We start from the raw sequence: 14,573 nt of genomic DNA on the forward strand, positions 1-14,573 counted from the left end.
TTCTGTACTTTTATAAATTATTTCAGGCAAATCAATAGCATTTGTTAGTAAAATAGAGGAACTAAGAAACTATACTGGCTTTAGGTAGGATGTCATAACGTATGCCGCTAAGGTTTCGTAAGCCAATTTCTATCGCTTTAAAGCAAACGCTCGCCCAAAAGATTTTTAGAATAAAAATGTGTTCTTAAGTCAACACAAAATACAAGATATTATTCCAATTGACAACAAGATTTTAAAAATAATTTTCTATTGAAAGCAAGCTATAAATATCTAATGAGCATTTGGGTGCGGAAAAATGATTTCCTTAACTAATATATACATACAACAGTGTTCTCACTTTTTTTTAAATGAAATTCCTACATAAGAATCCACTTACATAGAGAGGATTTTTTTTTTTCTTTTAAAGCTAGTATCTTCATCATTCAAATGATTTCACAAACCCTTTGGTTTACTGCTTTATTCTTCAAAAAGATTATAAGATAGTATTCATAAAAATGGCTAGGGCTCCATATAATGGTAAAATGACTTTTATAATATTAAAGTATTTTTGTTATCTTGGATTTTTTGTAGCTACTATTTATGTTTTTATTTTTTTTTTGCTTCAATTTCTCCTCATATCTTTTCCAAATATGACTATAATAAATAACAACCAAAATTAAAATTAAGAATGGTGTCTAAAGATTTTATCTCAGTGGCACAGACTGTAGCTGTTATGCAAGTTTATTTTAAGTAACATAACTTCAAAATGCTTTTCTTCTGAATTAACACAGAAAAATCCTTCCATTGATTAATTAGTAATGCAGGCAAGTCTGAGTGCCTGGTCACGACATAACATTAATAACTGTTGTCATCATTATCATCATTATCTCTCAGTAAACTCTGTGCTATGTTCAAGCAAATATATAATTTCTAAATAAGTTTAAATAATAAACATTTTTGTTAGGTATCTGTAAGGAAGAAAATTGTAACTACCAACATAAAATCTCCCCTGAAAATTTCTAATGCAAATCACTTGTTTCTCATCATACAATCAATCAAAAGAGCTAACCAAGATTACGATAGGAAACTATGTTTAGAAATGCACCAAGTACTGCAACATCTTCAAACCAAGTTCACGCCAGCAACCAAGTTCAAAGGGCTTTGTCTACATTTATAAAGAAAAACTTGAGATACATTCTCAGGGAATTGTAATTATCACATTCAAGTGCTAACTATAAAAAATATTAAACTATTCATTATATAAGAAAACATATTATCTATAATCCCTATGCTAAACAACTGAAATTCCATAAAAGCTAAAAATTTCTCTATTAAATACAAACCTAAACTTTTTAATAGGCTTCTCAAATATACTAAGATATCTGACACATAAGGTCATGCAAATAAATCAATACAAGGTGAATCAACAATTATAATTAACTTACTTGCCACTGAAAAGTTGTTGAGGGGATAAGGTAAATCCACATCTTGAGGTTTCTCTTTATATCCTATGAATGAGCCATCTGTCTTCAAAAGGAAATATCTTGGCCTCCAGTTTTTTATATATTCTCCTACATGAGGAAAGCATGCATGTTAATGCTAGGGGGAAAAAATGAACAGCGGCTTTTATGTGAAAAATAAATTATGGTGCAATATATGTCCTACAACACTAGCCTCCAAAAATTTAGTTAGGCAATTTTCTTTTAACTTAGCTTACAAAAGAAAATATATAAGCCTGCAATTAAGATTCAATAAAAACCCAAACATGTTTTGTTTTTAGTGATTTCACACTTTGATAATTCATTTGCACCATTATTTCTTCAGAGAATCATTCATCTGAGTACACATTTTGTTCAGTTTTTCATTTTATCAGATGGTTGTTAGAGCATATTTTCAGCCGTTTTAAAAAGCCGGGGTAAATCATCCACACAGTATCAAGGAATTTCTATGAAAAACACTTAGCATAAGAGGGATATAAAATAGATGTTTCTCTTCCATGTCCCGCTGACTAATTGTGTCATTTTTTTTTTTTAAAGAAAGTGAAAAGAGTCCATTTTCTGTGTTAAATTTTGATCATCAGTTGTTTAAACAACATTTTATTGCTCTGCATAGGAAAATAACTTTCTGTTGAATGCTGTAAAGTCAAGGAAACGAAAAGATGTGGGTTAATAGAGCTTAGCACCATACACACACTCATATACACAAACATAGTGACTGTAAGAACACATAATACAGTGCCTAGCACATAATCAATAAATATATATTTTATCAGATTTTGATATAATCTATCATCTGGCTACCAAAATATAAATTTTTAGCAACCAGATCGCCATGTGCTTCCTTCATAAAGAATTCTTCATAATTTTAAGCAACAGAATGCTCTATGATACCACGAGAGGTGGAAGGCTACCTTGTCAACCTTTAGTTCTCTACTGCAGGGGTCCCTAAACCCCAAGCTGCAGAGAGCTACCGGTCAGTGGTCTGTTAGAAACTTGACTGTGGCCTGATAGGAACAGGGCTGCACAGCAGGAGGTGAGCGGCTGCCAGCAAGTGAAGCTGCATCTGTATCTGCAGCCGCTCCCCAGCGCCAGCATCACCGCCTCAGCTCCCCTTCAGATCATCAGGCACTTTTTGGTCTGTAGCCAAAAAGGTTGGTGACCGCTGCTCTACTGGACATTTCTACCAGGCTGTTCAATCTCAAATGCTTAATCATACATAGTACTATAAAAATTTGAAAGCCATTCAACTTTCCCTACAAATCAGCTTCTCTTAACCCCCTTTTTACCTAAGCTCGAACCTAACATCTGACTGCTCACTTGCCCTCTCTTACAAGTCACTAAGTCAATACCACCTTCGCGAATGTCAGTTAGCCCAGTCCAAACAGGGCCCCGCACCTTGCCCCTGCCCTCTGCAGAGGTGCTATGCCTGCGCTCCCATCTACTCAGCCGCTCCATTCTAACGCATCCGTCACCCTCAGATCAATCACCCTGATGTCTGCGTGTGCCCCTTCGATTACATCACTTTCCTGCTCAAATATATTGACTCCTCACTATTTACTGTAAGTGCAAGTCTCTTAGAGTAAAATGCAAGCTCCCCCACGACCTCACCCAAACACAGTTTCAGACATGGAATCACTCCTCAATCAGCAATTCTCAAACTCTTTATCTCAGACCACTTTACACCCGTAACCATTACCGAAAACCCCAAAATTTCCGTTTACATACATTACGTCTGTTTACTGCATTATAAATTGAAAAGAAAATATAAATTCTTTATTTCTTATTTTAAAACTCATTACATGTAACAAATATTTTTATGAAAATAATTGCATTTTCTAAAAAAAAAAAAAAATTGGTGAGAAAAGCAGAACCGCTTTACATTTTTGCAAATCTCTTCACTATTTACCTTAATAGAAGATAGCCAGATTCTCACATCTGCTTCTGCATTCAATCTCTTGCAGGGCATTATTTTGGTTAAAATATAGGAATAAAATCTGGCTCAAATAGATACGTAGCTAGAAAAGGGCAGAGTATTCAGACAGCTTCAGATCTCTTTCTTTGATATTACACCAGCATTTGACAAGTGTAGTTTTTTTAAAAAAAGCGTAACTGCAATGCAGAATTTGGAACCATATGAACTTTCTGTACTCTGTTATGTGAAAATCTACTGGTCTGCAGTACACAATGAATGAACTCTTTACACTTTGTATGATTTTGTGACATCACAAAAATCACTGGTCTTTTAGAAAACACTGGTCCACTGAGTTACACTGATCTTCCAAATACTGATACATTTCATTATACAAACACATTTGTCATCACTGCAAATACCATCGGAGAAGCAGTGGGAAGCTGTCAAGCTCACGCTGGCAGATATGTCCTGCAAACTTCTAATGCTTGCATGAAAAGTCAATTTTCACCATTGGCAATAAATATTCAGTTCTTTTCCCTTGAAGTGATACACTCCTCGTACTCAACCTGGTGCCAACCACTTGACAGATGCACAATAATTTACTAAATGAACGAATAAATGAAGAATATGTGAACAATATCTCTACAAGTGTAAGAGCACATAAAAGAAACATAAAAGGAAAAAAAGCAAACTAACAACCAGCCTCACTCTGTTTTACTGAGAAAACATGGCCCTAATATCAAAAACGCATGCCAGATTTATAAAACCTGTTACACTCAGTTTCCATTAAAAAAATGATATAGTTCCTTTCTTAATTGTATTCCTTTTTCTACTTTATGTATTCCTGTATGAATTTTAAAATCATTATATATTAATTATCTAATTAGTGATATAATGTTTAGATTTTAAATGCTATCATAAAATAACAAATTTATATTGGTATAAGATGCTGTAAGTCTGTTGAGCTAAATAGTTTAATAATTATACCAAAGATAAAGTGAAATTAATTCATATTAAAAATCTGAAAGAAAAAATGTGATACCATTTCTTATTTTATAAAAGTACTGAATATATTTATTCAAGAAATGTGAGATTATAAGAAAAATCAATTTTTCATTTCTAAGAATAATTTCCTGTCAGCCATTAGATATTTATATGCTCAGATGGAAGACAGAAAACACCACCACATAAAATGTATATCGTTTTTATTAAACGAATCTTTGGAAATTTAATAGATTTATGTGGTCTATATAAGGACTTTCAGTTGCCAAAAAGTTTTTTAAATCTATTATGCACCTCTGATATATAATACATTATACCTAGACAGTAAGATTGTCATTCACACAAAAGAAAAATGGAAAAGTCAAAATTTCCTTTCTTGATAAAAAAAATTATTTCTCACAGAATTTTTTAAAATAATTTTGATTGATTCTGTTAATTTAATCAACAATTGTAGTATCGCATTAAGCTAATAGTGGATCTCAAATTTTCAATGAGGATTCCTGAATCCAATTTTTGATTTCTTCATTTCTCATCTATAATATTAACAAAATTAACAAAGTTTCTGAGAAGAGGCTTAGAGTTCATTTATTTATTTATTTGTTCTAGGTGCTGGAGACACAGTAGTGGACCAAAAAAAAAAAAAAAAAAAAAGACAAAGTCTCTAGCTTAAATTCCAGTAGTACACTAGGTTTGGTGTCCCCTAAAATCTGGAAGCAGAGACTGGAGTGACGCACCACACGCCCAGGAATGCCTGGGGACACCAGAAGCTGGATGAGGCAAGGACGGGCTCTCCTCTACAGCCTCTAGAAAAAGCGTGACCCTGCTGACACCCTGATCTCTAACTGCTGGCCTTGAGAACGATGAGGGAACAAACGTCTGTCATGTTAAGCCATCCAGCTTGGAGAATCCTGCTTGGGTGGCGCGGGCTGAGAGGGGCTGTTCGCTAGGGTTCACGGTGTTACTTACTTGCTTACAATGACTTCAGATTCTGGACTTCTGTTAACTTTCTTACCTTACTTAATAATTCATTTCCTATCATCTCTTAAAACAAATAAATCTCAATGTTTTTGAGTAAAAAGAGAAAGACATTCTTGATTTCCCCAGCTCTCCGGCTTAATCTTTAATAATAACCTGAGATGGGAGATGGTATGAGTTTAAATTCTTACTCACTTTCCATCTAAAACATTTTTATAGAATATTCAAGTAGATGATCTTTATTAGGGAATATATACATTCAACTGAGGATTATCCAACAAAATTGACAGTGTTCACTTACTACTGTTTCCCTAATTTCAAATTAATTTTTATTTAACAATCTTCAGTCTAAATTAATCCTCATATACATTAGACCTTACTTCATTAACACTTTACTAAGAATTACATGTGGACATTTCAAAAGCTGAAGTCACAGGAATGTGCCAAAGCAGAAGCTAGGAAATACCATCTATGGACTAAAGATGGACTGACTGAAATGTTTAAATGGTCTTAATAGAGAATAACTAGGGATTATCTACATTTGTTCAGACATACAAATTTTAAAAAGATCCTTGGACGTAATTCAGCTGTGTCCTCACAAATGAACTATGTCAAGGAATATCTGATACCGCTTTAAGGCTAGGCTGGGTTCTAGAACCTGGGCCTAACTCTACCTTCTCGAGAGGTACCACGTTAGACGCGTGGTGAAGTAGGGCCCAGCGGAGGGCAGTGCAGAGCAGGCACTCAGCCGCCGGTGCCCAGCCTCGACTGCCACGGGCTACGCCCAACACTACTCGGTGGATTAGCTGAGATGTTATTAAAAGAGATGTAGACACAACTCATCGGAAAAGAAATCTAAATAATGTAGCACTGTTTTCCACAAATCTCACAAAACCATTATCATTTAGAGTTCGATTAGACGAAACGTTTAAGCATCTTTTTAAAAATATGCAAACTTCCTGGAATAAAATACGAACAAAATAAAAGATGCCGGTTACCAACAGTTGCACTACAAACTGAAAGTCTGATTTGTATGATAGATATGGGCAGTACAGCTTTTTAAATTACCAATGGCCACTCATACTTGCTATATATGACATAAGCTTCAAAATCTAATTACTCCCTCAGGAAGAGGGTGAAAGCATTCTCACATTTATGTCTGGATAGAGGCATTATTGTTTTGATTTATCACAGGACTGAAGCAATTATAAGGCAGGTGGCCACATTTTCAGAACAAAAGAAATGTTACCTAAAACAAACACTATGTTGTGTAATAAAAGTCAAAATAAACTGCTGTGGTCAATACAGAGCCAACACACTCCTCAAAATGGGCTTCGGCTCTTCCCACTCCCTCTCATGACTGCATCCCTCGAAGAGGAACAAAGCCATGCTTAAGAGCGAGGACACTGGAACCACACAGCTTGAGTTTGAATCCTGACTCTTCCACTTATAAGCTGCAGAAAGTTAACCTTTCTACTCCTCAGTTTCCTCACCTGGAAAATGAGAACAGGAGTGCTTACCTGAAGGGTTTTCATAAAAGATGTTATGAAAGCACTCAGAACGTTACATGATATATAGCAAGGGTCGGATTTTGTTATTATTAGATGGAACCATTATCGCTTATGGCAATATCGTTTATAATCCATCTTCGGATGCACATTAAAGAGTCTATTAATAAGTACTGCACTTAGGAATATTTATGTAAATGAGGCCACGATCAGTAATAAATTTACTCCATCAGCAAATAGAAAAAGTCTATCTAGTGTCAGTATATAAAACTCGAATCCTATCTAAAGAAATGAAAAGGCTACCCAACATCAAAACTCGGCACTAATTTATGACTACTTCTTTTTAAAGACAGAGGTAGGATATCAAAGGGGTAGCTAACTAGTCTTCCAAAGAGCAAAAGTCTTAGAGCTCTCTGGATTATTTTTATTAAATGACATACACAGGGTATAGTACCGTGAAAACGCAAATATATTAAAAATTTCCAAAGAAGAACTTTAAACCAAAAACTAGCAGTTTTCAGTAAAAATAAATTTATATGATTTTATGAAACCACTAGTCTTAAGTAAAAGTCTTCATAGTTCAAATTTTACCTAGGACAAAAAAAAGTTTTAATGATCATTTCAGTATAAAATCTATTTAATTTCATGGCTCGCAGTACAGTAACTATTTTGTTGCTTGTTGACGGATGCCAACTAAATGTACACAAAGGAACTACACCTAAAAGAAAATATAGCAGAATCTTTTTCCACTAGTGGATTTTCATAAATAAAAATTAGGACCATAAACAAATACTGAATAATTTAGAATACTGTGCGATACCTTAAAACCAAATATAGTTACAAAGAAATACATGCTAAACATAATAAAACATTTGCAATCTTTAAAATTGCCCATTACATTTTTATTTAGCTGGTTGTGAGTACCATGTTCCAATTAGTTCTAAGTAAAAGCCCCATTAATGTCTCTCAGGGAATAGAAGAAATGTGTTTCTCACTGAAATTATCATCATCTTCTTTTATAGATGTCTTGAAAATAATCCTAAAGAATTTTTTTATATTATATACATTGCGACGGGCTAACCACAATTTTTCAGTTACACAGGGACAATCTGAAATGTAACTTTTTACAAAGGAAAATGCTTTTGTGTATTGACAGTTCCTGCAAAGCTAAATTTTTAGGTTATCACTTCCCTTTTATTAAGTCCTTTCAAATATGTTCTTTCCTTTCCTTTGGCAAATTAAAAGCGTTAAATTCTACAGCACCGTCTATGTAATCTCTTTGACCAACTGGCATCAAGCAGCTTTGGATGAGCGTTGACAGACTCTGAAAATTGGGTAGTGTCCACAGAACGTGCCAGAAGCATTACAGACTCCTGCCCAGCTCACTCATTTTAAGGTGATGCTCAATGACTATCTAGATCAAAGAATTAGGTTCTTTAAACATTTTTATTTTAAACCTGGGAGAAATAGACTTCCAATAGATTCATTCATTCAAAACTACTTAGTGAATGTCAAAACGTGGACGCACGGAGAATGCAGAAATGAATGACGCAGGCGCAGTACCTGCCCTCATGGAGCTGTCAGTGTAACACGCAGCTGTGAAAACACAGAACTGGGGAAAAGGGGGCGGGTGGTTTAAGAAACTGAAATTCAAAATGAAAATTTCTCCCAGTTTTAAATGGTTCTGAGCGATCTGGAAATCATACTGAGGGACGGCAGTATCTGCGATGCGCCTGCATTTCCAGGTGAGCCCTCCTGTGCCTTGTGAAAGGGGTGACCAGTAACATTCGTAGTCTGATGCACTGCTGAGGGGGAGGAGACGGGGAGTAGCAGCACACGATCCTTCGCGAAAGAACTGGCTTGCTGCTGCGCTGACTCCAAGATGAGGCACTGCGCACATTCCCCCTGGAGGCTCACAACAATACGAGAAGCGTGGTGATGCGGTGCACGATGCTACTTTCATCTGGCGTAACATACAGCACACCTTAGCCTTTCAAGTTTCAAGACACTGCCCATGCCTGTCTTTTTCGCTCACGATTTTCTACACACTATTATGAGGTCATACTGCAAAACACTCTGATCTTTATGATGATTTCACACAGGCTGTCTGGCTATCGCATAAGGTCATCGAGAGATGTGTCTGCTCTGTCCTGGTCAGTGTTACCAATGCGACTGGCCAGATGGAAGGTGTTTACGATTTCGGTGATTTTGTGCGGTGCTTCCAAGCTGCCTTAAAAGCTTTCCAGATGTACCGACATTCCTATGCTTTGCCACATATGCTCCTTCATGATTATTTTGAAAAGTATATTATAGTCAAAAAATTTTGCTTCCACTGCATAATGCATGAACTTGTCATTTTTATATTAAGAATAGTTTTCATATCTACTTCCTAAAGAAAGCTGGGGCCCATGTTCTGCTTTGAAGCTGAAGCAATGATGGGGAAAATACCTGTGCACTGAGCGCAAGATGGGAGAATGCCAGCTCCCCTCTGCCCGCAGAAGGGCTGGTCTGTCAGTGCTTTGTCTCCTTTGTAACTTCCTTTTGTCATCCAGAAAACTGAATGATTACCATCTATCTTTAAGCATTCTGGTATTGGTTCCATGGTATGCTGAAAATTAGTCAATCGAATCCTGGTTCCCTTTGTTTTTAGGAAACATTACACTTTAAACCAAAAACACTTTTTTAAACATAAGAACATCTTAATAGTTACAATATTTTTACTATAAAAGCAAGGTGAAGAGAATGAGAGAGAGAGGAAGGGTGGGAGGGAGAGGAGGAGAAGAAGAGGAGGAGGAAGAGGTAGAGAGAGAGGGAGAGAGAACAAAGCATCCACACAAACTAGCCAAAAGAAAAACTGTATCTTGGCAATTTAATGAAGAATAAACTGTGAGATTAGTTTACATAGCGGCAGATATGTTGTGGAGAATTACTCAATCTGCGCTCAGCTTCCTGCTGGGTTAAATGTGAGCTAAATTATTATTTTGCTTACATTTACGCCCTTGTAGATTGTGAAAGCAGAGCTTTCTTTTTAATCTGCTTTCTGCATTACAGCTAAGTCTCCACTACACACACTGCATCGAACACACGGTCATTCCTGCACTATTTTAACAAAGCAGCTAGGGCCACAGAATGTTAAACTATTTCAAAGAACTGAAGCAATTTAAAAAGATAATGTCATTAAAAATTTTACAACTTTCTAATTCACAACTTTCTAACTGTAAATATTTTCCATTTTGCCACATCATATTCTCTAAATATTCAAATCAATGTCATTGATATTCTGTAATATACATGCACTGCAGTAAACAGCCTTAATGAATATCGAATATGGCAGCAGCGAGTCCATGACACAAACCTACTCACCAGGTATCCCCAGCACCTACCGCCGAGCAGGCCGACATCTACCCGTTAGGCGAATGGATAAATAAAGCTACCACTGTGCCGATGACCTGCATGTCGGAAAAGCGCTCTCACCCAGAAGCCTCAGAAGCCTCAGTGTAGGACGCAACCTCGTGTAGCTCAGTTCGCTTTTCTGTCGTAGCACACCTGGCGGCCAGGATACACAATGCCAGGGACTGTCGACGCCAGCGGCGGGGCCTGGCAGCCGGCTGCAGTGCCGACGCTCACCAGGAGGCGGCCTGGGCCATTTGGGAAAACGCTCAGGTAAACACCCGCCCTGTGCCAGAATCACGGCTTTACAGTAAAACTCAACAAGGTAGAACAGAGTTTTGTCTGAGACACTCACCAATGGACTTCCAAAGCATGGGACCCCAAAGCGACACCGCGCCAAACCACAAACTCCACTATTCTGAGGGTGGACCCACGGCCTTCGTGACACCTCTCTTCCCTCCTTTGCTTTTCCTAGATGGTATGTTTACTGAGACGTGTCACAGTGTGTCAATGATGAAAGGAGAGCCCGTGAGGGCGAGGAAGAAAGGGGCACTGCGTGTACTGAGCCCAGCTCTGCGCTCAGGCTTTCCCCACCCGAGCCCTCATCACAGCCATAGTGACCGGTGCCAGGGGACCCGCACTTCGCAGACGGCCCGGCTGGGACGCCGGTAGCAAGGGAAGGATAAGCCGAGGTTTGAATAGAGTGGCTGAAATCAACGCGATCCTTCTCTGCCTCACTGCTCGAGCTTCCAAAGCGAGGCGGGACGTCTGTCGCAGTGGCTGGGGACACACACTGCGACGTCCAGAGTTCAAATGCCCGCTCTGCCGCACACTAGCTGGGTGCCCTTGGGCGCGTCGCCTGACCGCTGTCTCAGCTTTCTCTTCTAGAAAATGGGGGCAGTGACAGTGAACAAGAAATAAATTCATATTCGCGGGGCGCATAGAACAACATGCGGCTCACAGTAAGTATCACACGAGCATTTGTTAACTGAATGGACATCTTAGTGTGTGGCCAGTCAGAGAGATTCAGTGAGTGCCTAATACATACAACATATTAAACCACAGAAAAGCAAATCGGGAATTTAAATTAAAAGGTACCGTGTTAATTTCATTTGTCTGGACTGTCACTTTTCCACTTCGGTTGAGTTTCTTTGCACGTGTATGGAGAAAATCCCAAGTTCTGCTATTTTCACCGCCCCCCCCCATTATTACTGATAATAATGAATTGCATAACATTTGTGCTCGACCAATAGAAATCGTTCATTAAAAACTGGTAGTGCTGTCACGAAAATTAACAGTCTTTCTTAATTCGACATCAAGTCCCTCCGGGGGAAAGTCAAGCCCTCCGCTGGAGTCACTACTAAATACCCCAACGTCCCCTTCCACTGACCACGTGCGAACGCTACAGCATGCGACAGCAGAAGTGCGCCGCTCAGGATGCTGACGCCGGGCTCTTCCCATGCTTCGTTTCTTATTGCACAAGTTAGCATTTAATCTCAGCTATTCTGCACCCAGAGACGTGTTAAACCACGCATTAATGTTAGGCTTTTAGAAATGGTTAGGGATGACAGTGTATTTCAACTCCTGGTGTATTTACATTAATGTTTAACAATACATATCTAGTGAAGCAAATTATGTGATTATGTTTGTTTACAAAACTGAAGGGAATATAATGCTTCCATTTCAATGAATGCTGCTATATATCCAAAAGTATGGTTCCTATAATTTTGAATACCAGAATATGTTATTAAAAAGATAAAAAGTAAAACACAACCAAGTAAAATCATCTTAACTTTCCTAGGTAATTTTCTTATCCTCTTTGTAAACCAATCTAATTTGGTTCTTTGTGGCTCATCTGTTACCATTTTCTTAGAACAGAATGACATGTGCTTAAATGATGTCATCAAATTGAAATGCACAGATATATCTAACTTTTTTAAAAGAAACCAAAGAAATACAATCACACATCAAACACTATTCAATTATTTAAAGAAGCCCATCTCTCCTCCCAAAGAAAACTTACAGAACAAATAAACAGCAGAAAAGCTGCTTCTCAAAGTTAAAAATGAATTTACTTACCTTGGCCCTCTGAGGGCAGTATTACCTAACACAAAGACAGAAATTTCAGAAAACAATCTTCACCTACCATTCTAATAAAAATAAATATTGTAAAAAACATGAAAGGGGTGTATTTGCTCATTATACATAAGCATTTCTTTTCTTGTCATTATCCATACCTCTATAAGCATAAAAGTGCTTGTTTTCAAATATTATCAGTTGGTTTGAAAGAAAAGATTTTCTTAAAATCAAAGCATCATGAAGGAAAATGACTTGAAGCCTCAATGTCAAGAAAATCATTCAAAACACAATGAAATAAAAAATCATGTAAAGGATTCTACATTGTATAAATACTCTATTAACTTCCTATTATAATGGTCTCTTAAAATAATTTGTTTTTGTTTTTTGTTAACTGCAGGCTATTGGAACATACAAATCTTTCAGTAAAGATTAAATAATTCAAAGAGATGAACACTCATCTCTACAGTCTAGGTGATCAGTTTCTCCTTTGAGCTGCCAACAGGTTCGTTTGTTATAAAAAGAAAACCTCGCTTATTAATAAAATATAACAAATGATAAATTGGTGGTATAGGATCAAAGCACCCACTTATGTTTAATGCTGACTCTGAAACTGTAAAAATATTTACACAGCATAAGGATGATCAATTTGCTTTCTATAACGTAATGTAATGTGCAATGAGTATTTTATCCCTTTTCCTCAGGAAGTACCTATTTCACACAAAGTAGGTAAAAAGTTTTCTGGCATTCACTTGCTTGTCAAAGATTTTTTAGTATATACAAAACACTGAATACCTAACCCTATATAAGCCAGTAGCATGACATACTTCTAATTTAACAATATAAAAAGTGCTAATCTTCATGTCAGAGTCTTATTATAAGTTAATTAGTGACTAGCCAAGTTGAAATTGCACTATACCACCCCTCACCCCCACATAAATCCAGCATTAGAAGCAAAAAGCAATCTTACAGTGAGTGACCTACTGAAGGGAGATAAAAATTATTACAAGCAGGTATGTAACAAAATTTACTTTTACATAAGAAGATCTCCTGACACATGGTTTTCATTTAGAATTTTAAATACAAATTCTTTTTTTAAAAGTCCTTGTTTCTGTAACTCAAGGTATAACTCTCATCAGGAACTATCCCCTTTTTGGCATAAGTCTGAGTAAACTAGGTTTTTTAAAGTATGTACTATTGGAATTAAACAGTTTCATTCTTTTTAAATTACAGGATACCATAAAGATTTTTAAGGTCAAAGAAAAAAAACTTTAATCAAATTCCAACTCTTATTTACTAAAAAACAAAAAAACAGTACAAAGAGCTATCTTAACAGAGTCAGTTGAACATAATGCAAATGCAGAGAAGGAAAGAAGGTCATTTCGTAAAATTCCTTTTTATAACAAATATATATACTTAAGTTTAAATATCTCTTCAGAAAGATGCCAGGAAACAACAGCTGCTGTTCTATGTGCTTTCACTTAAAAGTATAAAATTATGAACTTTGATGCTGTGTTCCAGTCTCAAACAAATAAGTGACTCGCCTCGCCAAAAAAAATACACGAACTTCACGGTTTCTGCCTTTCTGCCTTTGTATCTTAATCATCTTCTGTTCTAAAAAGTGCTACCAAGTTTACCAACATCTTTAATCAGATTTCCTTGAAACTAAAACACATTAAAAATTTTAAGCCAAAACATTTAGCAAGATGCCTTAAAGAATATGTCACAGTGAAATACTCTTCTGTTTTCAACTTACTGGCCAATATTTTAAAAAATTACTATTCATGCAGGATTTTTCTAAGGCACAATTCAAATACATCTCTATACCATTAAAGCTAGAAGTTCTTAAAGTTTTTTTTTTTTAAGTATCCTGAAAATACACCAAGTACAGTTTTATTCCCATGTAAAAATGTCCTCATTGTTAAATAGTTTCATTCTGATTATGATACAACATTTTGTCGGCTATGGGATATTCCTATTTCTTTGGTATATGAGTTGTTTTTGGTAAATATACCATTATTATTTTTTTAAATTAGACTACAGCACAACTACCTGCATATGAGTTCTGGCATCTATCACCATGTGCTATTAAACATAAAATACCCTTATATGAAGCTAGCATTGCATTTTGTAGCATTCAAATTGAGGTTTTTTGTTTTTTGTTTGTTTTTACTATAACCAATTTATGCTTCAAAACCAAAACAGAAGTCCTTAGCCATTACGTCCAGTCCT

At 36.4% G+C, this 14,573-nt stretch overlaps 1 protein-coding gene across 3 annotated transcripts in view; it reads right to left on the minus strand.

Annotated features, from left to right (window-relative positions):
* The window catches only part of AKT3 (AKT serine/threonine kinase 3), a 257,309-nt gene that overhangs the window by 127,601 nt on the left and 115,135 nt on the right, over nt 1-14,573 (minus strand). For 2 of the 3 annotated variants that reach the window (XM_016151251.2, XM_016151250.2), the window contains exon 3: nt 1,425-1,550. The exons of the other annotated variant lie outside the window; for it this stretch is intronic. In XM_016151251.2, coding sequence (XP_016006737.1) covers nt 1,425-1,550 — 126 coding nt within the window. The remainder of the gene's footprint in view (nt 1-1,424; nt 1,551-14,573) is intronic. 3 annotated transcript variants of the gene reach the window in all.

This window comes from Rousettus aegyptiacus, unplaced genomic scaffold (assembly GCF_014176215.1).
Source record: "Rousettus aegyptiacus isolate mRouAeg1 unplaced genomic scaffold, mRouAeg1.p scaffold_m13_p_18, whole genome shotgun sequence".
Taxonomy (NCBI): Eukaryota; Metazoa; Chordata; class Mammalia; order Chiroptera; family Pteropodidae; genus Rousettus; species Rousettus aegyptiacus.